We start from the raw sequence: 25,534 nt of genomic DNA, 5'->3' as shown, positions 1-25,534 counted from the left end.
ACAGTCTCTGAGTGTGATGCCCAACTCCTTCTTCAGACACTTAGAATCTCAAAATTGGATTACTGCAACTCTCTACTGGTGGGATTACCAGTATGTGCTATTACCAGATCACTGCAGACGATTAAAAATGCTGTGGCATGTCTGGTTTTCAATCGGTCAAACCAAACACACAGCACACCCCTCTTCATCTCCCTCTGCTGGCTTCCTGTGTCTGCCTGTATCAAGTTTACAGCCAGTAGAACAGAGTCTACTGACATGGGGTCATCCCCTCAAGACCTACGTTCCATTTCACCCACTGTGGTCTGTGAGGGAATGGTGTTTGGTGATTTCACCACCGTACAGCAAAAAAAATACAAGCTGGTGTCTTTTCATGTGTGGTTCCTCGATGGTGGAATGAGTTGCCCAATTCTACCTGAACTGCAGAGTCCCTCACGACTTTCAACAAGCGCCTAAAGACTTTTTGGCATGTACATTTCTTGACACTCTGTGCTGAACATTAAGAGTAAATTTTGAGATGCTCCGTTTCAAATTGTGCATTACAACCATATATTATTGTGTAGCACCTCCTTTGTTGTTATTGCCATAACATTGCTGTTTTGTTGATTATTGTTTATAGCATCCTAGCTGTTAGCACTTCGTCATCCCACAAAACTAGGTGATAGCCTTTTTCTCTTTCATTTTTATAGCTCCCTGATCATTCGCGTTGTTTCTGCCTTTGTTTGACTGTAGTTTTCTCTTTTACTTCTCTCAAGTATTCGTGCTCTTGTATCTGGTCAGTTATTTCATTCAGCTAAAGCACTTATACTACCGCCAGCTCCTTTAACAGCTACATGATTGGGTTATATTCTGCCTCACTCGTAAATGGCTTTGGATAATAGGATCTGCTCAGTTAATACGTGTAAATGCAAATGTTTATTTTAGAGAGAAATCTTTGTACATGCAATAATTTTCCTACCTTTTGTTTACTGACTTTATTTTTTTCTGTAAAGTTTGTTTATTATGGATATAAGCAAATATTTATTTGTTTGGTCAGTTATCCCTAAATAATTTCAGTTTTTTGTGATGAACCATCAAATAAATCCAGAAGAACTGGTATGAATTAGTCCACACTATCATATCAATTAGAGTTGTTCATTGGCCCTTGTCTCCAGTTTACTGAAACCTTGCTCCGCCCTAGATGAATATATCAAGGGTTTCTCACATTCAGAAACACTGCATTACTTATGAAGTCATTAATCTAAAGATTTCATTCATAGCTGTCAGAGTCTCTGGGTGTTAATGCAACGACATTGTTAGATAATCACTACATTTACAACTGTATCCTGTTGTAAAGGAAATCCTGATTTGGATGTTTTAATCCTGTAATGTGGGTGGCACTTGCCTGTACTTGAGGTTAAGTATTGTTGGAATAGGTAACTGTCTGTATTCACCCGATACAGTACAATGTAGTCTGATTTATCAGAATTTCATTATCAGTGGCTCACTGAGGAATAAATCTGACGTGGAGGTTTTTATTCTTGTCTAACATTTATTGCGGAGAGTATTCTTATCACCGAAAGAGGAACGTCGTGGTGACACAGAAGCAAGGAGCTAGTGTAGGGAAAAGTCCATTCACACTTATAGCCCAGGACAGGCGTGTTGTAAACATAGCTGCATAGATGATTAAACCAGTAACAATACTTATCGCATAATGGCATTAAGTATCTAGGCGGACCGGAGTTATCCAACCTATCAGGATGTATCCAGGTCGGTCACTTCCAGAGGTGCGTTCAGCCTGCTAGTGCGTGCAGTGCCGTGTTCGCGCGACAAAAACGTGATAAACATTCATCAGTCTCGACCACTCTCTGTCCTTAGGCGTTCTCTATGAGAGGGGCTTCTCATGCCAGTTTGAACCAGTTCTGATAATCACATACTCATCTTCAACAGGGCAAGTGTCTTATCACCTTGGCCTTGGACACTAAGGGGCATGTTATGGTCAGTGGTATTTTTCAAGAGAGCACACAGCAGCATGAATAACAGAGAGAGAGAGAGAGAGAGAGTGAGGGCGAGAGAAACACAGAACAAAAATCCACACCATGTAGAAAGATTTCATAAGAGTATACACATATCAACGTATATATGATAAACAATACGCAAATAACAATTTACACTCCATCATCAGCATTAAGGATGTACGAACACCAGAAAACCACAGCTATTTTTTCTCTTTTTTTTTTATTGACATTGCCATGAGTGTTTTGTTAAGTACACAGGAAAACCTTGCTGGGCCTTAAACAGTGTTCCGGTCCCATTAAAAAAAGAAAAGAAAAAGAAAAACACATTTAAAATTGAGTAACTTATTCTATTTCCTACTTAGGATAACCTAGGAGTTATTACACAGTCAAGTTGAGTCAGATATGTCTTGAAAAAGCTATGTACTCATAGCTTTTTTTGCATTCAACGGATGAGCAAATCATTTTACAAGAACTCTCTTTGTCTCTCTCTCTCTCACACACACAAACATATACACACAACACACCGGTAAACAGCTAACACGGGATGATGATCTGGGGTAATTAAGATGACATGGATGATGAATCTTGGCTTTTAGTGAGAATACAGTCATGAAAAGACTGATTATATTTGGATTATATATCATTATTATATGCAGGCGAAACAGGTTTACAGTGAGCAACACAGTCAAAACAGCTTTCATTTTAATTTGTATTTTTCAACGAGATCAGTCTGATTTTGTAATCTGTGACCTGTCTTGTGGTTTGTCTGTTGTAGTGCGCAGCATTTAAACCACAAGGTCAATCTCGCATTTCAATATTATGATTACAGTGTAATAGGCTATGTATGACTCATTTGGCAGGGTAGAACGTTGATCCATGTTACATTGAAAGAAAATGAGGGTGTTGCCTGCGTTTGAGAGTTATCTGTTGAACTATGACAACTGTGAACTTCTAGTTTCGTTTTTTTGCTCAGGGAAAGACGAAGCAGGAGTATTGACTTGGCGTAAAGAAAGCGGGTGTTACACAGTGAAGACCATGGAGGAAGATTTCCCGTTCAACTACTCTGTTGTCGACGTCCTACTGCAGATTGTTGGTTTGATTCTTTTCGTGTCGGACCTTGTGCTGGATGTGTGGGCAATGTATTCACTCTATATTGACGGTGCCTACATTAGTATGGGCCTGTTCATATTTCTATTATTAGGATCCTCTGTTTTAGTACATGTATTCAGTTGGATTTGGTACTCGGATGGCGAGGAATACCAACAGACTGAAGTGGACAAATTCGTCAAGAAACACTCCTTGCTCAAGCCAGTGCACGTACTGCAGCTGGGTGTCTTTCTCAGGTTGGTGACATATTTTGTTCTTAGTGTTGAAAAGAATCTGTTGAGTTTTGTGTTCACCTCTGCCTAACTGTTTGCTCATCTAAAGAAAAACTGACAGTGGCGTTCCAACCCGTTTTTCAAGATCAGGAAGCTAGGAAGGCATTCCTCCTTTTATCATACAATGTGTTACAATGAGTCGCGCCGCAACTGACGATACGACTTTCATTTCTTATTTGATTGCCTTGAATTGAAAACAAGATACACAAGCATATTGGAGATCTCAATCAACCACCTCCTGAACAGAGACGATTTCCTCAAGGCAGTTGCTGTGCATTTGACTCATGACCTGCTGATGTTACGTCTGTTTGAAACGTTCTCCGAGAGCGCTCCTCAGCTCACCTTCATGATCACCGTTATCTTCGAGAGAGAAGAGCTGGATCCCTTCACAGGTTAGTTAGCTATCTGTGTATGTGTCATATATTGCTTGTAATAAAAATTTGTAGAGGACTGAACCAGTGACCCTCCGGTGACAAAATCGCTTCTTTAACTATTACCCCACGATTGAGCCTATCAATCAATCAATTAATTAATTAAATATTTATAAATATAAAGCAGAGCATTGGCAAGTGGTATGAAGTTGTGCTTGCATATTGATAAGTATGCAAAGAAGTAATACATAAAAATGATTTTGTGTACAGTGCATGGTGCAGTATTTTTTAATCAATAATGAGTTTTTAAATCAATGATGGGGCTCCATGAGTGTCTGCTCTATTTTTGGTAGCTGTGAAAGCCATTGCCTCAGCTTTAACAGTTGCCTTCAGTGTTCTCATGTACCACCGTGCCATGCGTGAATCTCTTCCCGACAAAAACAAGATGGGTTGGCGCTCCTCTGCGTTCTACTTCCTTTGGAATCTGTTGCTGATTGGCCCTCGTATTACTGCTGTGGCTCTGTTTGCCTCTGTTCTGCCAGTCTTTGTTGTTGCCCACTTCTTGACACTTTGGATGCCATTTGTACTTTGGGCTTGGCGACAAAGGACCGACTTCATGGACAGCCCAGGAGGAGAATGGCTCTACCGGGCCACCGTAGGACTCATCTGGTACTTTAACTGGTTTAATGTGTCTAAAGGGAACACAAAACGCAGAAGCATAATTTATCATGGAATCATGCTGCTTGACAGTGGGCTGCTGATTGGCTTGTGGTGGTGGATCAGGGTGAGTGACACATCCTGTCGTGGTCCATTTCCCATAAATCCATATGTACTGGTCTCTGGAAATATTTTCTTATACATTGTTGGACTCGCGTTGAAAGCCATTTACTATAAGTGGTTTCACCCTAAGCTGAATGAACATGCACGAGTTGAAGCTGAGCCTGCTTGCATGCAAATGTCCATGGATGAACCTGACTCTTCTTCACCACAGACTCAACCTGTTAGTGGGGCTGAAAAGAGAAGGAGAAATTTGGCTACAACTTTTTTTTCTTAATCCGTTTATAGCCCATGGATTGGCCATTCAAATTCAAGGCATGGACAGTAAAGTATCATGCTTATCTACCTCTACTGTTTTTTAAATACTATTGTGAAAAGACATATCAAGATTTGAAACACTCTTGTGCACATAATACTACTGTATATATAATAGAATATCAATCAAAGTCTGCCAGAAACCTAGTGGTAATGGTACATGACTGGCAAACCCTCTCTGACTACATTGCAGTAACCTCCAGATCATGCAGATTCACTCTATACAACATCGGCAAAGTCAGACCACAATCTCTGAGTGTGATGCCCAACTCCTTGTTCAGACACTTAGAGTCTCAAAATTGGATTACTGCAACTCTCTACTGGTGGGATTACCAGTATGTGCTATTACCAGATCACTGCAGACGATTAAAAATGCTGTGGCATGTCTGGCTTTCAATCGGTCAAACCAAACACACAGCACACCCCTCTTCATCTCCCTCTGCTGGCTTCCTGTGTCTGCCTGTATCAAGTTTACAGCCAGTAGAACAGAGTCTACTGACATGGGGTCATCCCCTCAAGACCTACGTTCCATTTCACCCACTGTGGTCTGTGAGGGAATGGTGTTTGGTGATTTCACCACCGTACAGCAAAAATTTACAAGCTGGTGTCTTTTCATGTGTGGTTCCTCGATGGTGGAATGAGTTGCCCGATTCTACCTGAACTGCAGAGTCCCTCACGACTTTCAACAAGCGCCTAAAGACTTTTTGGCATGTACATTTCTTGACACTCTGTGCTGAACATTAAGAGTATATTTTGAGATGCTCCGTTTCAAATTGTGCATTACAACCATATATTATTGTGTAGCACCTCCTTTGTTGTTATTGCCATAACATTGCTGTTTTGTTGATTATTGTTTATAGCATCCTAGCTGTTAGCACTTCGTCATCCCACAAAACTAGGTGATAGCCTTTTTCTCTTTCATTTTTATAGCTCCCTGATCATTCGCGTTGTTTCTGCCTTTGTTTGACTGTAGTTTTCTCTTTTACTTCTCTCAAGTATTTGTGCTCTTGTATCTGGTCAGTTATTTCATTCAGCTAAAGCACTTATACTACCGCCAGCTCCTTTAACAGCTACATGATTGGGTTATATTCTGCCTCACTCGTAAATGGCTTTGGATAATAGGATCTGCTCAGTTAATACGTGTAAATGCAAATGTTTATTTTAGAGAGAAATCTTTGTACATGCAATAATTTTCCTACCTTTTGTTTACTGACTTTATTTTTTTCTGTAAAGTTTGTTTATTATGGATATAAGCAAATATTTATTTGTTTGGTCAGTTATCCCTAAATAATTTCAGTTTTTTGTGATGAACCATCAAATAAATCCAGAAGAACTGGTATGAATTAGTCCACACTATCATATCAATTAGAGTTGTTCATTGGCCCTTGTCTCCAGTTTACTGAAACCTTGCTCCGCCCTAGATGAATATATCAAGGGTTTCTCACATTCAGAAACACTGCATTACTTATGAAGTCATTAATCTAAAGATTTCTTTCATAGCTGTCAGAGTCTCTGGGTGTTAATGCAACGACATTGTTAGATAATCACTACATTTACAACTGTATCCTGTTGTAAAGGAAACCCTGATTTGGATGTTTTAATCCTGTAATGTGGGTGGCACTATGTGAATGGTACATACTATTTGCCTGTACTTGAGGTTAAATATTGTTGGAATAGGTAACTGCCTGTATTCACCTGATACAGTACAATGTAGTCTGATTTATCAGAATTTCATTATCAGTGGCTCACTGAGGAATAAATCTGACGTGGAGGTTTTTATTCTTGTCTAACATTTATTGCGGAGAGTATTCTTATCACCGAAAGAGAAACGTCGTGGTGACACAGAAGCAAAGAGCTAGTGTAGGGAAAAGTCCATTCACACTTATAGCCCAGGACAGGCGTGTTGTAAACATAGCTGCATAGATGATTAAACCAGTAAAAACGTGATAAACATTCATCAGTCTCGACCACTCTCTGTCCTTAGGCGTTCTCTATGAGAGGGGCTTCTCATGCCAGTTTGAACCAGTTCTGATAAGACACTTGCCCTGTTGAAGATGAGTATGTGATTATCACCTTGGCCTTGGACACTAAGGGGCATGTTATGGTCAGTGGTATTTTTCATGAGAGCATACAGCAGCATGAATAACAGAGAGAGAGAGAGAGAGAGAGAGAGAGAGAGAGAGAGCGAGAGCAACACAGAACAAAAATCCACACCATGCAGAAAGATTTCATAAGAGTATACACATATCAACGTATATGATAAACAATACGCAAATAACAATTTCCACTCCATCAGCAGCATTAAGGATGTACGAACACCAGAAAACCACAGCTATTTTCTCTCTTTTTTTTTTTATTGACATTGCCATGAGTGTTTTGTTAAGTACACAGGAAAACCTTGCTGGGCCTTAAACAGTGTTCCGGTCCCATTAAAAGAAAAACCAAAAGAAAAACACATTTAAAATTGAGTAACTTATTCTATTTCCTACTTAGGATAACCTAGGAGTATTTCTGTTATTACATAGTCAAGTTGAGTCAGATATGTCTCGACAAAGCTATGTACTCATAGCTTTTTTTGCATTCAACGGATGGGCAAATCATTTTACAAGAACTCTCTTTGTCTCTCTCTCTCTCACACACAAACATATACACACACAACACACCAGTAAACAGCTAACATGGGATGATCTGGGGTAATTAAGATGACATGGATGATGAATCTTGGCTTTTAGTGAGAATACGGTCATGAAAAGACTGATTATATTTGGATTATATATCAGTCATGAGACACTATGACAGCTCACATTGAGACATCATCAGAACTGTGATGTCAGACTACTGGGGATTCCAAACAGTATGACATCATAGTCACTTTATCCTGTCATGACAATGGGACTACCTGTGATCTGACAGTACAGAGATTATCTATGTGACAATATGCACAGTTTAACAGACGCACTGCGACCAAAGCCACAGAGATACACTGCGAAAAGTGGATACAAACCACAGCAAAAGAAAACCAGCTACAGAAACCTTACACAGAAGCGTCAAAGCCACAGCGACCTCACGAACAACCTGAGCGAGGTTGCCTGGGAAATGACTCGACGTAGGCTGACGTGACGGTGGCTCAGGTCAAAAACACCCCGTCCTCCGTCAGACAAACACGAACGTACACTTGTGAGAGAGATGCTAAGGTTTCTAATATCCTCCCTTGTTGGGTGGGTGGATCTAGCTCTATAGCCTGCATCCTGATTTTCTGTGCGAAAGACACGCGTGCAAACATCACACTCCAGCCACACTTACACTACAGACTAAAGAGGGAAATAACACGCCAAAAAAAAAACAACAACAAAAAAAAACACTACACAATATGAGTTTCATGACGGCAAGTAGGATCGAAAAAGGACACGCAGCTGCATCAGATGTGATTTAATAACTGAAGCGCCAAAGTTGGAAGAAACAAAATGCATTTAATCAGCAGGACTGTGGAGAAACAGAGGAAAGGAACAAACCATAAGAACACACACAGGAGATATTCGTGTAGGGTCGACATTTACTTAACTTACTGTCTTAGCCAAAGAGTTCAGATTTCAGCACCAGATGATAGACAGATGAACATAATAATGATTAAAAAAAAAAAAAGTCATACTAAGTCAGATAAAGAAATAACACTTCAATAGAGTTGTGGAACAAACACATCTGTATACGTTTCACACACGTTTTCAGTTACATCCTTTTAAGGTTATGTATATTGATATAGAGAGGCTACAGGATAAAAGGCACAATATAAATATGTACACAAAAACACCCAAAATGCAAACATATGGAGAGTACACATTCTTAATTGTCAAGCTGCTTGTGTTTAAAAACAAAACAAAACAAAAAAAACAAACTTCCATCTTCAGGCTCAGAAATGTTCAGTCACTAATCTCCCAAGACATGACAATCCTCTGACTGTCTTTACCACCTAAACCTACTAAAATTCACTGGGGGAAAAAAAAAAACCAAAACAAAAAAAAAAAACCAACCAAACAAAAAACACTGAACATAAACATTATCACTGACCAGAAATGTATTGCACTATCAGAAAGATTTCTCCCAAAAATGCATGTCATGTCACAAAGACCAAAAAAAAACCAAAAACAAAAAACCAAACAAACCCAACAACATAAAAGTGGCGTAATATTTTGGATCTGGATTACTCCACTCCACACTATCCCATTATTATGTTCAACTCTCTTTTGGTCAACAAGTGTGAAAATACGTGACACAAAAAATTCTTCCTAAATCACTCAGATTGTCTTTCGATTTTCCTTTTTTTTTTTTTCTTTCTTTTCCTTTTTAAAAAGTAGCTTTTCGCAGTTGGTTCATATGGCTCACACTGCTAGGACAGAATATGTGCATCGGTCCTGAGGGCTAATCGGACCCGCTCACAGCCTCCAGCTGGGTAAGCTGTTTTTCTATTTATGAACAAAACAATTCGGTAATAAAAGAAAGAAAGAGAGAGAGAGAGAGAGAGAGAGAGAGAGAGAGAGGTGAGAAAAGAACTGCATCTGAAGTCATCAAAAGACAACCAGCTTTAATTTCATCGACATGAAACAGTCTGGAGATGCTTGAATAGTCTCGGGACCGGTTGAAGGACACTTTGGGCTATACGCGTGCCTAGCAAAGGCATTGTTCGATGTAGAGTTTTAAACACATATAAAAATGCACTTAGAAAATCTACATGTTAAGAGGAGACTAGTCAAGGAATCAGTCCCTGCTTCTATTATGCCTTAGTCATCAACAAAACCCCATGAACAGACACACAGCCAACGCTGTGAACCGTTTCCTAAACCATTAGAGTTATAACACATTGACTATTCAATAACAGGACACAACAGAGAGCTGTCTTGGTAAAGAGCTTTTCAGACTGGAAAAATATTAACCGCTGCAGTGCCAAGAGAGCAAACTTGCTTAGTACCATTTCTGAACTGGCATTAAGTGTCTCCGAACATATCATCCACTTTTACACAGTCTAGTTACCAAGAGATGATTGGATGATGGAGGGAAAAACCCCCCCCGCAAAAACTTCAGGTAGTATGATTCTTGTCTACGTAAATAAGCTATCCGTCTTTTTGTCTGCGTAAAGCTTTGGAATGAGTGCAAAACAAAACAAACAAACAAAGAAACAACCAAACAAACAAAAAAAAGCCTACAGAACAGGTGTCCACTTAGGGTGGCGGTACTATTTCACAATGAGTGGTGTAGAAAAACAACAAACTCAGACTGAACGAGATAACTGTTCTTTTCTTTTTTTTTTTTTTTTTGTCTGAAGGAGACTAAACTAAACGCGCAGAACTGCATGCCAGTGCAGGACCTTTGGTCATTCCTTTGGTGAATCCAGTAAATGCTGAGACGGAGAAGCTAGCAGCCCACGTAGAATGGCATAAGAAAAAAGTGAGATGTTTGTTTTTTTTTTTCTGTCAATTTTTTTTTTTTCCCAATTTGTCACACGTAACTACGTTTTGATACATACGGAGCACGGCCAGTCTCTCAAAACCGTAGGGAAAGGGTAGCTGCCCGGAGTGGGACGGGAGGTTTACGGGAGTTGAGGGCGGGGCGTCCGCGTTTCGTCCAGTTCAGTTCTCCATCCTCCAAACATTCCGAGTCCCACCCATGTCCACCGACGCAGCCGCGAAGGGTTCGGATGGTTGAGTGTGTGAGTGTGTGTGTGTGTGTTTATTCGGAGGGGGGAGGGGGGGAGGAATGATGGTATCACCAAACACCTCTCTAAGGGGAGCGTTTAGAACTGCCCAGTGACAGGCCCTCAAAAGGTTTACCTTCATGTTCCCATCTCTTCCTCTATAAGAAGTCCAGCTCCAAAGCCTGATGAAGCGACACCAGGTCTCCGTGGGTGGAAATGCGCCAGAACGGCATGTTGTGCTGCAAAAGACAAAGCACAGGCCGCTAACTGGAACGCTTCACAGAGATTCCCATGTCTAAAGTGAATCCGGAGAGAGGGAAATTTGCCAGAGGTATTTGGCAAAAGTCAAGTAACTTGACTAATCAAGCTCTATTTCTGTTCATACTTAAGAGAGAATGTCAGGAGGTCAAGTATTCAGATTTACATGATGAAAGCGGTGAGTAAGAAATGTGTTTATAAAAACATGTTTGGACTGATTTATTCAGGCGTGAAGAGCGCTGGAACATACCTGCTTTGCGGCAAATTCCTCATCTCGGCCGTCCCCTATAACCACGTACGTCACCTTCTTTCCAAAGCGGGAGACAATGCGCTCAAAACAGCTCTCTTTTCCTACGGGGCAAAAAAGAAACAGTCGATTAGCACTGGACTGAAAGTTACTATATTTAGATCAGTGTTCAGCTCAGAATTTTAATTCCCTCTCATTCTTTCCCCACGAATCTCCCTAAATAATGTGTCCGTTTTCTCACAACTCAGCTGAGAGGTATTGTCAAAAATAAATAAATAAAATAAAATAAAACAAAATAAAATACAATACAGAAGTGCTCTCAGTTCAGCTCCAACTCATACCGATTTTGGTGGCGCTATAGATGTTCTCAATGGGGAAGACATCTGCCAGGCCGTAGAGAAGCACTTTGGCTAGCGCGGGGACCAGCTGTGTGGTGGTGACCAGAACATTCATGCATCTGCCCCTGCGAGGGTAACACAGACTGTGAGAACTCCAATGGAGCACGCTCAGGAACAGACATGCACAAGCTCTCACTCACACAAAAAAAACAAACAAACAAACAAACAAAAAACCAAACCAAACCAAACAAAAACATCAATTCAACCCAGTCTAATTCCAAACCAAACCCGACCCAACTCTAATGTTTTCTGTTTGGATGCGACATAAGACTTTCCGCGGTGTTGCTACTGCACACACCTGGACTGGATGAGCAGTAGAGATTTGAGGGCAGTGCTGAGCCAGGAGTCCGTCACAGTCTCGATGTCGGAGCGTAGCCGAAGTAGCATTTCCCTTTTCACTGGGCTCAGGAGGCCTGCAGGGAGACAGGGGTCATGTTTTTGGAGCTGTACTTCTTTCTGACTAATGCCAATAAGAATCTATAAAAGTGTTACTACTCATCAAAATTTAACACAGTTGGCCACACAATTCATGTGCTTTAATTACTAAAAAAACCCAAAAAACTACCTCTTTTACACAACCACTGGTATAACAAATCACTGTAGTTAGTATTACACATTCGTCTCACACAGAGTACTGAGTACTACAAGGAGGAAGAGCCCCCCGCTTTACAAACTAATTTACTTTTTCACTTTGACCATAGGGACTTTACAAATACAACCCTGGGCATTAGTTACTATTGGATAGCATTTGTGATTACAACTGATGTATTCAGACTGGAAGAGGATGTCATGTGTAAATGAGTGATTATAAGTGATGAATTGACACTCGCAGAGGATGTCACGTGTAAATGAGTGATTATAAGTGATGTATTCAGACTGGAAGAGGTTGTCATGTGTAAATGAGTGATTATAAGTGATGAATTGACACCAGCAGAGGATGTCACGTGTAAATGAGTGATTATAAGTGATGAATTGATACCGGCAGAGGATGTCACGTGTAAATGAGTGATTATAAGTGATGAATTGACACCGGCAGAGGATGTCACGTGTAAATGAGTGATTATAAGTGATGAATTGACACCGGCAGAGGATGTCACGTGTAAATGAGTGATTATAAGTGATGAATTGACACCAGCAGAGGATGTCACGTGTAAATGAGTGATTGTAAGTGATGAATTGACACCGGCAGAGGATGTCACGTGTAAATGAACACTGTCGTGGCTGCCGGCGCCGTCTTACCTCCTACGTTTCCTTTGTAATTATTGTAGATCTCCTTGAGGCGACGATACCGAAAAGCCAGTTTGCGCATCCACTCCACTCCTCCCTGCACCCCCGCGGTGGAGCCAGGGCCTCCTCCTCCAATGGAGCCGCTAAAGCCGTCGGTGGCAAAATTATAATTGCTAAAGAGGGAAATATACTTATATGAGATGAAGCATCCTGAGACAGGAAACAAATTTTACCTTTGAGCCAAAATGTCTGGGCAAGAGAGCAACAACACGGATCACACTGGACACGTGATGAACATGTGATACAAAACGCTAAAACTCTGGGGACGTTTCTTTGAGGATCACGTATTTTTTTTATATTTTCCAACACATTAATCTCCCCAAATATGCACAAGACTCAGTTTATCTGAGAACCATGTTAGTACTCAATATGTCATCTAATCCTGATACAGAAATGGGACCCGTAATCCCATGGCTAATTTAGGTGGTTTACCTAAGATCCTGGCCGTTGTCATCAGAGGCGACATCCTCCACATGAACCTGATCACACTCCTGAGTGCAGAGGGTCACTGAATTATTTGGTTGACAACTTGACCGAAATAAAAGGGTGATAGTCACACACACATGCACACTCATTCACCTGCACATGCGCATATGCACGCACGCGCACACACACGCGCGCACGCACACACACACACACACACACACACACACACACACACACACACACAGGGCTTCTTACTTCCAGATCATTGAAGAAGAGATGAGTGTCTGCCAGCTCAAAGATCAGCTCCTCCATCTGAAGGCCGAGATTCAGCACAGTGGCTGGGTCCTGGATTTCCCCACAATTTCCCCAAAAACAGACAAAAAGAAAAAAAAAAAGCTCCAGGACACATGTAGAATGATTCTGTGTGCTTCTCAAAGCGACTCAGTATGTCTGAATCACTATAATATTCCAACACCTGCACCGCTGAACCCTCGATACATTTTCTTTTGATCATACTTGCCTGTTTCCTGAGGTTGCTGTCTTACCTTATTAAATTTCTGTGCAAAGGAACCGGTGAGAAGAGAGTGAAAGATGATGATGGTCTCATCCAAGTCCCAAAGAAAGATTCGCTGAAAGAGAGGGAGCATACTGAAACATTTAAATGGTTTTCTTTTTTAGATTTGCTTTTTTAACATTCCCTTCTTGACAATGTACCCTAACCCTAAACAGAGTGTTGCAGCACAAGAGTTTCACTGCATTCAAAGGCTCCCCATATCTTGAATAAGTACGACAGCAAACATAACTGAACTGATCGTGTTGCTAGGTTACCTCCAGGTCGTTGTCAGTGGACGGAGAGCTGTCGGATTTCTTGGCCTTCCCTTTGGCTTTTCCCGTCGAGTTTCTGCGACCCGGATCATCCTGATCCCTGGACCCTGTCAGAGGAGCCACTGTCGTGGGTAGGGTTACGTGTGGAGACACATCTAGTAAGACAAACAAACGAGCAAATAAAGTTCAGTACAAAGTCATTCAACACTAGAGACCGAGGGAGATCCCCCACCCCCTTCACAATAAGTACAATAACGCAACTCCATTTTAAATCAATATTGCATTAAAAAAAATACTACTGACCCTTTAGCAAAATTCTAGTGAGGCCAGATTAAGCATGTCTGAGCACTGAGCATTATTGTTTATCGCAAGAAAACAATATCAAAAGTGGCAGGTAAACTTTACAGCTAAGCTTGTATTTATGGGTAAGGTGAGAGAGAGCAGGAATGGACCTTACCTGTGGTACTGGGGAGGCCAGCCGACGCGCTGTCCTCAGTCTTCACGGCCGGATACCCAGACACCACCGCGCCGCCAGCTCCATCTCCCTCGCTGTTAGGCAGCCCCGAGGGCAGATAACTGGGTGGAGGCGTGTAGTACTGGGAAAACTGGGTTTGTGCTAGAGAGTTGTAGCCGGTGAAGTCCTGAGGTGGACGTGAGAGGTAGAAAAAAAAAAACGCGGCGTGAGACCTCGACGGTGAATCTCCGGGCTGTCGCCCCTGAGATTTGCTTAGGTTTAATCGGAGAGTTCGGCGCGTCCTCACCTGATGAGTCACCGTGGTTGTGGTGGCGGCAGCTGCTGAGGAGACGTTACTATACGCACTAGACGTGGTGAAACAGGAGCCTGAATGGTGACACAGATCTGCCATGAGGTCCCTGACATTTCCATTCAGTTTTTCACGCTTCTATTTATTGACTTATTTAGTTTCATTCCGTTTTTTAATTTTATGAGCAAAATATCTGGGAACAGGAGGTAACGTAGAAACACGTACTAACACAGCGAAACAGAAATACTACTTTGAAGCTTTTACGAGGAGTTAATGTGATGACTATTTGAATGTGGGGTTAATGTCTAAAGACAGAGGCTGAGAGAGAGAGAGAGAGTTGGTTGGAGCGAGGCTGGTGGATGAGTGGTCACAGAGATGACCTGTCTCAGTATGAGCTGTAGTGAGCAGGCAGCGTGCGTGGAGGGGGTGGTGGGGGTCAGAGAGAGAGAGAGAGAGGAGAGCAGGGGGGGCTTGCCTTGGCTGGGGTAGGAGTAGTGCGCCTGGCCCGGCTGCGTTGAGGTATATGCCGTGCTGAAGCAGAGGAAGCCGGGCTGGCCGAGAGAGGGCACCTCAGGCAGCCCTGACTCCGCTTTAATACCCGGCCACAGTGCTCCTGCGTCCAGACAGGGATCGAAACCAGCACAGGAGCACAGGAGAAGCACGGGAGCACAGGAGAAAGGGAGTTGAGAGAGAGAGAGAGCGAGAGACGGAGAGAGACAGAGAGAAAAAGATGATAATGCAGTTGAATGATGAAGAAAGGTGGCACTGTGAGAGGATGAATTGTGTTTAATGCCTTGGGGGGGGGGGGGGGGGTGGCTTTGTGAAGGCATAAAGCAAACAAAACAAAAACAAAACAACTACACAGAGACACAGTGAGACAGACCGAATGGAGGGAGGCCGTAGGTTTGGCTGGCCTGGGGAAAGGTGCTGTACAAGGATGACTGACCCAGGGAAGGGAAGCCAACCTGGCTGCCATACGCAGTCACCACAGGGCTGAAAGACAAGAGGACAAGGAGAGAATGTTTCCATTACACCTGTTCTTAAGACCAAACCTCTCCACACACACGCCTCAGCACGTATCACCCCTTTTCAGTTTCTGTCTTTTGACCGTTTCTTTCAGCTGGATGCGTATATGTACAACCAGTTCACTTTACTGGAATTTATGAAATCGTCTTCCAATATTCCAAACAAAACAGAGAACGGATCAGATCCATGGTCATAGATCCTGTTATTCACAAGCTGAATACGCAGGTAAACACTGTGCTTATGAAAAGAGGAGTACGAAACGGTTACTTTAATAAACACACTAAAAAAAAATAAATAAATAACAGTCAATGCATGTTGACACCTCCTTTTGACAACGTTGAACAGGTTAGTGAGTAAAAAACACACAGTGGTCAGGACTTACTTGCTGTCTGGGTAGACCTGTGAGGTATATTCAGTGGCTGTAGTGGTCGTAAGGTCTTTGCAGGTCACGGCTGTAAGATAAGACAGTAAAGGGAAACTAAATCAGGATGCTACACTCTTCAGCGTTCGGAGTAGTAAACGGAGAATGGAAACACAGTACGGGCGTAAACTGTAGCGTTGCGCTGAAGCGTTTGAAGGATCACACTGCGTTGACCATACCGTTGTGTGTGTAAGGGTTGCCTGGCTCACATGCTTGCGTTCTTGATGTCGTCTCTTGGCTTGACTGCTCTTGGCTACTGGAAACTACTGGAACGAATGACATAAAAACGCAAGTAACTTTAACAGGTTTCAAAAACCAACGCCTGAGCGCCAGGTCACCGCATCGGAATCGGCAAGTAAATGAAAACGGTGCCCCGTGAGGAGGGGTTCCCTTTGGAGAAATTCGGCTCACCTCCATCAAGGTGAGAGACAGATGAGGGAGGATAAGAGTCAACCTCTGACCCCAGAACTGCTGTGTCGCTCCTGTCAGGAGAGGACCTCTTGTCATTCAACACTCCGCTCCTAAAAAAAAAAAAAAAAAGACAGTAAGAGTTTATAAAAGAAGGAGTCTTCCCCATTAAAATTTCTAAAATATATGTATCTCTCTCTCTCTCTATATATATATGTATGTATAAACAAAGAAACTGCTTAACAGTGAGCACTTCTTCTCCACTAGTGACTTCTTAGCAAGAAAATTTTGTAAAGCATACTAATTTTTAATTATTATAGCTTTTTTTCATCCCGACAGAAAGAAAAAATCAAAGAACAAAGGCAATGAAAAGGACACAAACCTCAGGTCCTTCTCCTGACTGGCCTCTGGTTCATGCCGAGCTTTCTTTGTCTGATAAATAAAAACCATGGAATAAACTCTCCATTTTGAAAATTATATTTACATTAAGCACTTCAAGAATCAAATTCTCAATCAATATCCGTATGACCAAATAACCCACGGTAATAAACAAACAATCTTTTTGGGATTATCACCCCCCCACACACACCCTCCCCCAGTTTCAGTTCTAACCTGTGGCTCGGGCACTTCCTGTGAGTCATCCATAGCGGTGAGGGGGGGGAACTTGTCCGCTGCCCACCCTGAATAATACCACCTCTCACTCTCTTCTGCTGTAGTGGTCCTGCGTCGAAGAAGAAGAAGAAGAAGAAGAAGAAGAATGACGACAAACGACCATTTAAACACACCGTGTGGGTGAAGCCTCTTTATATGCTCTACGCCCGTTCACCTGTCCCTCTCCCTCTTATCATGTAGGTGATCGCTGACTCGGCGTGAGGCGGCACATGTAAAGAGGAAGCGGGTCTCGTGGTCTTAATCTCTTCCACTGTTACACGGCAGGTGAGAGAGAGAGAGAGAGAGAGAGAGAGAGGGCCAAGCCACGCAGGTGAGTCACATGCGACCGCCGCCAGCATCGTCCGACGCGTCCCATCACTGCATCGGGGGGGGATTACAGAAACGCGTCTCCTTACATGTGACCTAACCTACATTTAGAGAAAACTAGCCACCGAGTATTCTGTATGGATTATATCAGAGGCATTAGGTGAATCGGCACAAGCTGTCATGCTGTGGTGGTCGGGGGGATAAGATCTAACCTGATTTCATTCACCTCTTTTCCCCCGTTACTGGACGAGGGACATTTATATAATTGGCATATAAAGGGCGGCGAAGAAGATGGAAAATGGGTCAAACCAACAGGTGCTCACAAACACCTGAACCTGTTAGACATGTGTTTACAAAAATAAACAAACAAATAACATCTATCCCCCATACATAAGACAAAGATCTCTTTTCTGTGACGGAACCAACTTCCTGAAAAACGAAGAGAAATTAGTTTTTTTGTTTGTTTACACAAACTACTTAAATTGTATTAGTCCTCACGACATATTGCATGGGCTTTGAAATTGTGCTTCGTAATGAAATTGAAGCAATCGTTTCACGGGGTGCATGTTCTCTGTTTGCTGTTATACCCAGTGTTTTCCTCTGTCCTCTTAATCTCCTGATGCTACTCTCATGTTTACATTTAAAAGCTGCCATCGCTCTATGCCAGGTGGAACCAAAAAACTTCTCCACAAGATTTTGGGAAGTTAACATTTTCCTATATCTCCTCCTGATTGTTGGAAAAGACCAGAAATGTCCATGTACGAGTGTCTCTCTATTATACGTGTTTTTGTTTTGCAGTTCCAGGCCATCGTAACTTTAGATACCAAGTAAACAGAACGTGACTGAACCTTAAATACACTCTGTGTATAATGTTTCATATAAGTCACGCTGTTTTTACGAGAACCCGAAAGACGTAAAGTGTGAACACCCAGTCAATATATCCTGTCAATGTTATCCTTTGAGCTCGTTATACCAATGTTACTATCTATTGTTGATTATTTCATCTTGCATTTTTTAAAAAACATGATGGTTAATCAGGTGTTACACCTGGTGTAACCAGTGTGATGCACAAGGCAACAGCATACCAGGCACCAGGGAAAATTCAACTTGCTGGTAATAAAAAAGTGTGGAGTCTAGTCTCTAGCCTGTGGAAAGGAATCATAAAGGCAAATAACGTGAAGAAAGAACTCATAATCGTGGCGTACCCATGATCTCATGTCCTTTCCCTTCAGATGTCTATAACCCATTGCCATCTTACTCTAGTTCCCCGATGCAGAAAAACACAAACTCCGCCCCCCTTATGATGACAGCTGTTGTTGATTGTCCCCTTTCAGCCATCGTGTTAGTCTAAGTGCCGGCACGAGATGGTCTTAAGAGAGCCACTGCTGAGGTCGAATCAGTCAAGAGAGCTCAACAGCATCTCTCCACATGTGTGTTAAGGTAGGTACAAAATCTAGACATTAATATTTTTTAAACCTCCAAGCAATGTCCCACGCTGATCATTTCCTTAACAGCATCCAAGGCTGGGTGAGAGTGAAAATTTTAAAACGGGGACATTCAGTTTAGGTGAAGGCACGAACCCCACTCACTGACAGAATTTAATATCATGCATGTTACTTTAGACACTCGCTCATATTATGAACAGCACTGTGGTACGTCCAGGTTTTTTTTTTTTAATTGAAAGGTAGATCAAAGTCACTTAGGTCACCGATGTAATGTTTTATTTTTTCCGCTAAGTTAATCATGTTGTTTGCATAGGTGCTCTTCACAGTTGGTTACTACTTTGTTCTGATCTAGTAACTGCATTTTGGAGTCTCCTGTGATGCACCGATAAATAAAGAAGCTTCCATTGCCTGCTTCACAATTTCAAACGGTTTCAAACACCAGTATAATGTCAGAATAAAAGTCCTTAGCCTACTTGTTAAAATTCCTTGGCGGACTAGATTAAAAAATCTTCTAACACAGACCACATATAATATCAAAGAGTGAATCTGGTGCAAACATTCACATTCTATCCTGGCTATGGATGGACAAAATATAGTTTTTATGCTCCTAATTACTTAACCAATTTATTTTAAAGAGATTTTACCACAGTGTAATATATTTTTTCTCACTGGCTAGAATCATAACATTTTTCTTTTATGGTGCTCTTTAAGAACACAGATCATTTGACTGAAACAGATGTTAAACAACTTAGGCCCCCCCCAACCCCCCAACCTACACAACAGACACGTATGATACTGATAAACAAAACGAAAAGGTAGACAATAAAACAATGAATTAATGATCTGTAATTGGGTTAAAAATACTAAGATTAGACTACATTTTGTAAATGGATTAAGCTATTTGGCATCACAGAAACAGCTGTTAACATACTTGGGACATCTCTGAGGAATCATTCTCATGCTTTCATATAACCTATTTGATTAATCTGACGGCAAGTAACGGGGATTCTGGGTAGCAGAAAATATGCCACTGTGCTAAACACTGCTGCGTTTAATAAATACATTTACAGTCACATAACAACCAATGAAAACTTTATAGGTTGTCTGTTTAACGTTTTTATCTGTAACGGTTTTATAAACAAACTGGACCGCTGAATTACAATTTTGGATGACAGATGTAGCTCCCAGTGTTGAAATTTCACTTTGGCATCACAAGTGATATACAGGTGGTAAAACAACGACTGTAGACTGTATTAATCCCGCAACAGAAAACAGTTACTGCTTTTCCCAAACCAGATGTCTTGGACGAGGCCACCAAAACCCACCATTCACAATCTTACCTACAGCGAACTGGGTCAAAAGGACGTCAAGAACTAGCTAACGTCAGCGCATGGCCAAGGGTTTGTGTTTGGTACAACAATAAACACGTGTACTGTATTAAGGCTGATTAAGTCCTTTCAACAAAAGAACTGGCGATAATTATTAATATTGTAATCACATGTACGGTAACCTTCTTAATGGCCGATGTCCACTTATTGGCAAAGACACTGAGCTTTAGTGGAGTCAAGGACGGGTAGTGAAGGTGAAGTCCGTATGCTACAGGATTTCCACTGTACAGACACTACTATATTAGCCATCCTAGCTAGACTACTAGCTAACGTTGACTGCACAGACACTGGTGACTCTAAAAACGAGCCAGTAAACTTTAAAAAAGACAGTGTTTTTTAAAACATATTGCTAATGCGAAAGGGCAATAGCAGAGTCAAGTAAAGTCATAACACGATCTTGAAACAATGAAAGAAGATAATGAATCGCTGTATCTAATTAGTTATTACTATGCCAACCAAGCTCTCAAGAACAACATTGTTTTGTGTGAAACATTTACTGGAGCGAGCTAGCTTTAGCATGCTAGCAGTCGTGGCGATTTATCCGATACAGAAGTTACAGCTTTGTGTATGGAGGTATGTGAATAAATATTTTCTGACTATTACAGCCATTTTGCAAAATCATGTTGCGATTAAGTAAACCTGTTAGTGGCTACCTAACTTGGATAGATGGATTATCTGCTAAATGCTACTCATACAGTACTGCGCTAACTAGCAGAAAGCCAACATCTTTAAGCTAAGAGTTAGATTGAAGCTAGAATTTTGCCTGTTAGCATAACAACTAACCTCTCATTTAACGGGCTAATCGGGGTTCATAAATATTATACATAAAAATGAGCCATAAAGGAATTTAAAAAGCCATACCATGGTTTTAATGCATTTCACTCGCGTAAACGTGTATAGTTTCCTTGTAGTCTCCAGTTAATTCTCTCAGCACAGCTCCCTCTGTTGTTAGGGACTACAATTTTGCAGGAAGTTCTCTCAGTTTGCAATGCGCATGTGCAGATCTGAAACAGCGCATCAAGCAAATCAAGAAGTAGCAGACTAAAGAACGTTACTGTTTGACTTCATCTCACTACTGCTGTCATTAAAAGTTATGATGTGACCATACTGTATAAGTTTACAACCGAAAACTGGCGGGAAAATTTTAGAATAATTTAGTATCATAATGTCAGAGGAGGTATCGCTGTCCTTGAGATTACAACACCTCACTTTATGTATGCTGATTCCAGGTAGGCCTGCAAGAACAGGTTATAACAGAGGACGTTCTATAAATGAACTGCAAAATAGTTCAGGACTTCGTATTATATGATATGTGAATGTTGTTGGTTCATGAATAGCTGCTGAACTTACTGTACTGGTCACAACATAAATGCCATGAAAGTATACACTGATCATAAAACATTATGACAGGTGAACACAGGTGAACCAAATAATGTTGATCTCCAAACAAGGGCGCATGTCAAGGTCTGGGTAGATAAGGTGATAAGTGAACAGTCAGTTCTTGTAGTCAACGTGTTGGATTCAGGAGAAATGGGCAGGAGAAAAGACCTGAGCAACTTTGAGAAGGGCCACATTGTTATGGCCAGACGACTGGGTCAGAGCATCTCTGAAACGGCAAGGCTTGTGGGGTGCTCTCGGACAGTGGTGGTGAGTACCTACCGACAGTGGTCCAAGGAGGGACCAACCACAAACTGACGAGAGGGTGTTGGGCACCCAAGGCTCACTGATGTGTGTGTGGGCAACGAAGGCTATTCCGTCTGGTCCGATGAGTCCCATTTTCTTTTAGATCACGCGGATGGCCGTGTTTACGCGTGCGCCGTTTACCTGATGCACTGTGGGAAGACAACAACCCGGTGGAGGGAGCGTGACGCTGTGGGCAGTGTTCCACTGGGAAACCCTGGCTCCGGCCACTCATGTGGATGTCAATTTGACATGTGCCACCTACCTAAACATTGTTGCAGACCAGGCACAACCCTTCATGGCAATGGTATTCCCTGATGGCAGTGGCCTCTTTCAGCAGGATAAAATCCCCTGCTGCACTGCAGACATTGTTTGGGATTGAGGAACATGAAATGTTCAAGGTGTTACCCTGGCCTCCAAATTCTCCAGATCTCAATCCAATTGAGCATCTGTTGGATGTGCTGGACCGACAAGTCTGATCCACGGTGGCTCCACCTCGCAACTTACAGGACCTGAACGATCTGCTGCTAATGTTCTGGTGCCAGATACCACAGGATACCTTCAGGGGTCTTGTAGAGTCCATGCTTCGGCGGGTCGGCGCTGTTTTGGTGGCGAATGGAGGACCAACAGCATATTAGGCAGGTGGTCATAATGTTTTGGCTCAACAGTGTACACTGCTTCAACAGGTTATGCCACACTGAGAGTTTATGGGCTTTCTGCTAATGCTTTATATGGAGATCAAACAAGTCAAACAGATGGCTCTGTACAGGTGTCATATGGTTATACGGTTAAGCGCACTAAGGAGATTTCGGATAATGACTATCCCCATTGGCCAGAGACGTTTGAGTTTGGGACCATTGACCTGTCCTCGGGTACAAAACTCAAATTTGAAGTCTATGATGCAGACAGTTATTGGAACAGTGATCTTCTTGGGGAATGTTCCGCTAATCTTAGAAGTGGGACAGTCAGTGATAGGTGTTCTTTTGACTATGGTACTTTCTACTTTTCCTATACTGTGGAATGTGCACCTGGTCTATGGGGTCCAAAATGTAATGAATACACTGTTGAGCCAAAACATTATGACCACCTGCCTAATATGCTGTTGGTCCTCTGTGTGTGCTGCCAAAACAGCACTGGAGATACCACAGGACACCTTCAGGGGTCTTGTAGAGTCCTTGCCTTGGTGGGCCGGCACTGTTTTGGCAGCACATGGAGGACTGACAGCACATTAGGCAGGCGGTCATGTTTTGGCTCATCAGTGTACTTTTTTTTTTTTTTTATTGTATTTGTGTTGTTCTGTATGTATACTGCATGTACACCATTACACACAACGTGATCTGACTCCATTCATCTCATGGATCTGTTTGTAAAAAGCAAATCAAACATTTCTCTCAATTTTGTTCAATAAATTTATTTAACATTTTGCGTAGATCACAATTATTCATCATTTTGTCCTAACATTCTGATAATTAAAATTATAATATGTGACATGTAAATAAATATACATGGAAAAAAAATATAAAACAAAGCAAGATAATCTTCCAAATATGGAAGAAAATAAACTCAAACTGTATTGCCATATTTCATTTTCTTGTTTCACGACGGAGACCGTTCTGCTGGTCCAAAAAAAAAAAGTAAAAACTAACGTAAGAACAAGCTCCCCCTTTTGGGGCCTGTCTTTATGATGGAAGTTCTTCTGTATAAATTATACATGTCATTTACTCATGTTTCCAGTGCCTGAAATGTTATTGCCAAAGTCTGACAAACTGCTTATGTGTTTTTTTTTTTTTTTTTCCAGCTCATGTTCAGTGTAATCACTAATGTAATTTCACATCATCTTCTGCCCTGTGTTTAAACAATGAGTGTTACAGTTACAGGAAAGACAGAGACACACACATAAGTGGATCAGAACTTATAAAGCTTGACAGGCACACTTTGAAAGGAAATGAAAAAAAAAACAACAACAACAACAAGGAGACACACACAGTTCTCTCTGGACTAACAAATGCAAGGTACATGATGCATAAGGTTTTAGAACAATCTAGGAGAGATTACAGTGTTTGCCACTCAAAGCAATCGCAACTGATGTAACAAATAATGCTAAAAGTTTTAACAATATGTTTGGTTTCTATTATTGCTGGTACAAAATGCAAACCACCATTCATTTGAATATATTTATACACAAGCAAGTCGCATATGCAGGCCATACAGTATATGGCAATTTTTATTTATTTATTCTTTTTTTTTTTTTGTGAAAGTGCTGGTGTCAGAGAAAAATAGGAACAAGAAAATACTCTTTAGACATGTTTTCTGTGCCTTATGTAAATAAAATTGTGTTTCAGAAATACAGACTAATCGAGCCTCTCCCTCCACCCAAATCATTTGACTATTACAGTTAAACAGGTTATTGGATTATCACGGATGCATTCTACTCGTTGCTATACAAAATGACTAGGTTTTGACGAGGTGCGGAATCTAAGATTACCAGGGCAGGAATATGGAAAGACTTCCGCTTTGACTAATCTAACGACTACAGTGTGTGAAGTATGTTTTTACAAAGCTGGAAAAAGGTTGGCTTGAATTAGCAGGCCTTTTGAAGAACTCATAAGAATTCATGAATGAATCAGGCCCAAAACCATTCTTTTGTATTTTATTTTTAAATGATAAAATCATATTTTGATTAAATGGTTTGATGTTGAAATGACGCAGCCAATGGAACTGATTAGACTTGTTGAGAGCACAAATAACGAAGAGGTCCCTTCATATCATATTTAGCCATCATATCTTCACCACAAACAAAGTATTTTTCTTGATCCTTATTTCCCCGGTGTGCAATAAAGCAGCAACGACAAAAATGAAGAGAAAAAAAAAAAAGAAAGAGAGAAGTCGATGCCATGTAACCTCTTGACTCAAACGTAAAAATCTTGATCTTATGCAAAAAACACAAACTGTGAAGGCCATGAGCCTGCAGTCGGGGCCATCATCAGAGAACAGTTTGGCAGTCTGTGAAAAAATAATAATAATAAAAAAAAAAGTTCCACCAGAGTTTTGATGTCATAGTTCTCACTGCTGTAAACGTTCAGGCACTTCATTCCTGTCCCCGGCAGCTGCTACATCCCTCATCTGTCAGAGAGTTATCTATGTCTCCCATACAATCCATGTCATACCAAACTTGGCACGCTTTGCATCCGTTTCACGGGGCGGTGGGGGGGGGGGGGTGATGTGTTAAATGTTGCGGATATGACTATTCTCTTGAGCGACATGTCGTCCGTTGTGATTTGGTCCTCTTTACGCTGCCTATAAACAGGGGTCGGATAGTCTACGTGCCGGAAATTTCTGACGCCTGTCCCATCTTTTCGTGGTCCCTCTTCCGTGTTGAGCCGGCATCTCCGCTGCCTCTCTGGAAGGTTGTAGTGTAGCAGGAATGGAAGTTACAGGAGCGAAGGTGGAAGTAGAAGTCA

The 25,534-nt window shown here is 41.6% G+C and overlaps 2 protein-coding genes across 3 annotated transcripts; one reads left to right on the top strand and one right to left on the bottom strand.

Moving 5' to 3' along the window:
* Nucleotides 1-3,029: 3,029 nt before the first annotated feature.
* On the top strand, nt 3,030-4,798 carry LOC115824685 (XK-related protein 8-like). The gene is made up of 3 exons (XM_030788442.1): nt 3,030-3,337; nt 3,575-3,765; nt 4,098-4,798. Exons 1-3 carry the CDS (start codon nt 3,030-3,032, stop codon nt 4,796-4,798), a joined length of 1,200 nt encoding a protein of 399 aa, XP_030644302.1.
* A 5,675-nt stretch (nt 4,799-10,473) lies between these two features.
* eya3 (EYA transcriptional coactivator and phosphatase 3) lies at nt 10,474-21,321 on the bottom strand. Of its 2 annotated transcripts, XM_030788961.1 has the most exons (19): nt 21,255-21,321; nt 17,195-17,303; nt 16,965-17,014; nt 16,586-16,695; nt 16,354-16,440; nt 16,136-16,205; nt 15,611-15,720; nt 15,203-15,340; nt 14,725-14,804; nt 14,421-14,604; nt 13,967-14,118; nt 13,684-13,767; nt 13,394-13,483; nt 13,145-13,203; nt 12,665-12,825; nt 11,724-11,838; nt 11,369-11,490; nt 11,031-11,131; nt 10,474-10,761 (listed from the first exon to the last, which is right to left on the bottom strand). In XM_030788961.1, exons 2-19 carry the CDS (start codon nt 17,225-17,227, stop codon nt 10,681-10,683), a joined length of 1,827 nt encoding a protein of 608 aa, XP_030644821.1. In that variant the 5' UTR covers nt 17,228-17,303; nt 21,255-21,321; the 3' UTR covers nt 10,474-10,680. The 2 variants fall into 2 exon arrangements, with proteins under 2 accessions (XP_030644821.1, XP_030644822.1); XM_030788962.1 differs by lacking the exon at nt 15,203-15,340.
* Between the last annotated feature and the right edge of the window lie 4,213 nt (nt 21,322-25,534).

The sequence above is a fragment of the Chanos chanos genome, chromosome 12, assembly GCF_902362185.1.
Source record: "Chanos chanos chromosome 12, fChaCha1.1, whole genome shotgun sequence".
Classification (NCBI taxonomy): domain Eukaryota; kingdom Metazoa; phylum Chordata; class Actinopteri; order Gonorynchiformes; family Chanidae; genus Chanos; species Chanos chanos.
The sequence above is the reverse complement of the archived record's forward strand: the minus strand, read 5'-3'. Positions and strand labels throughout refer to the sequence as shown.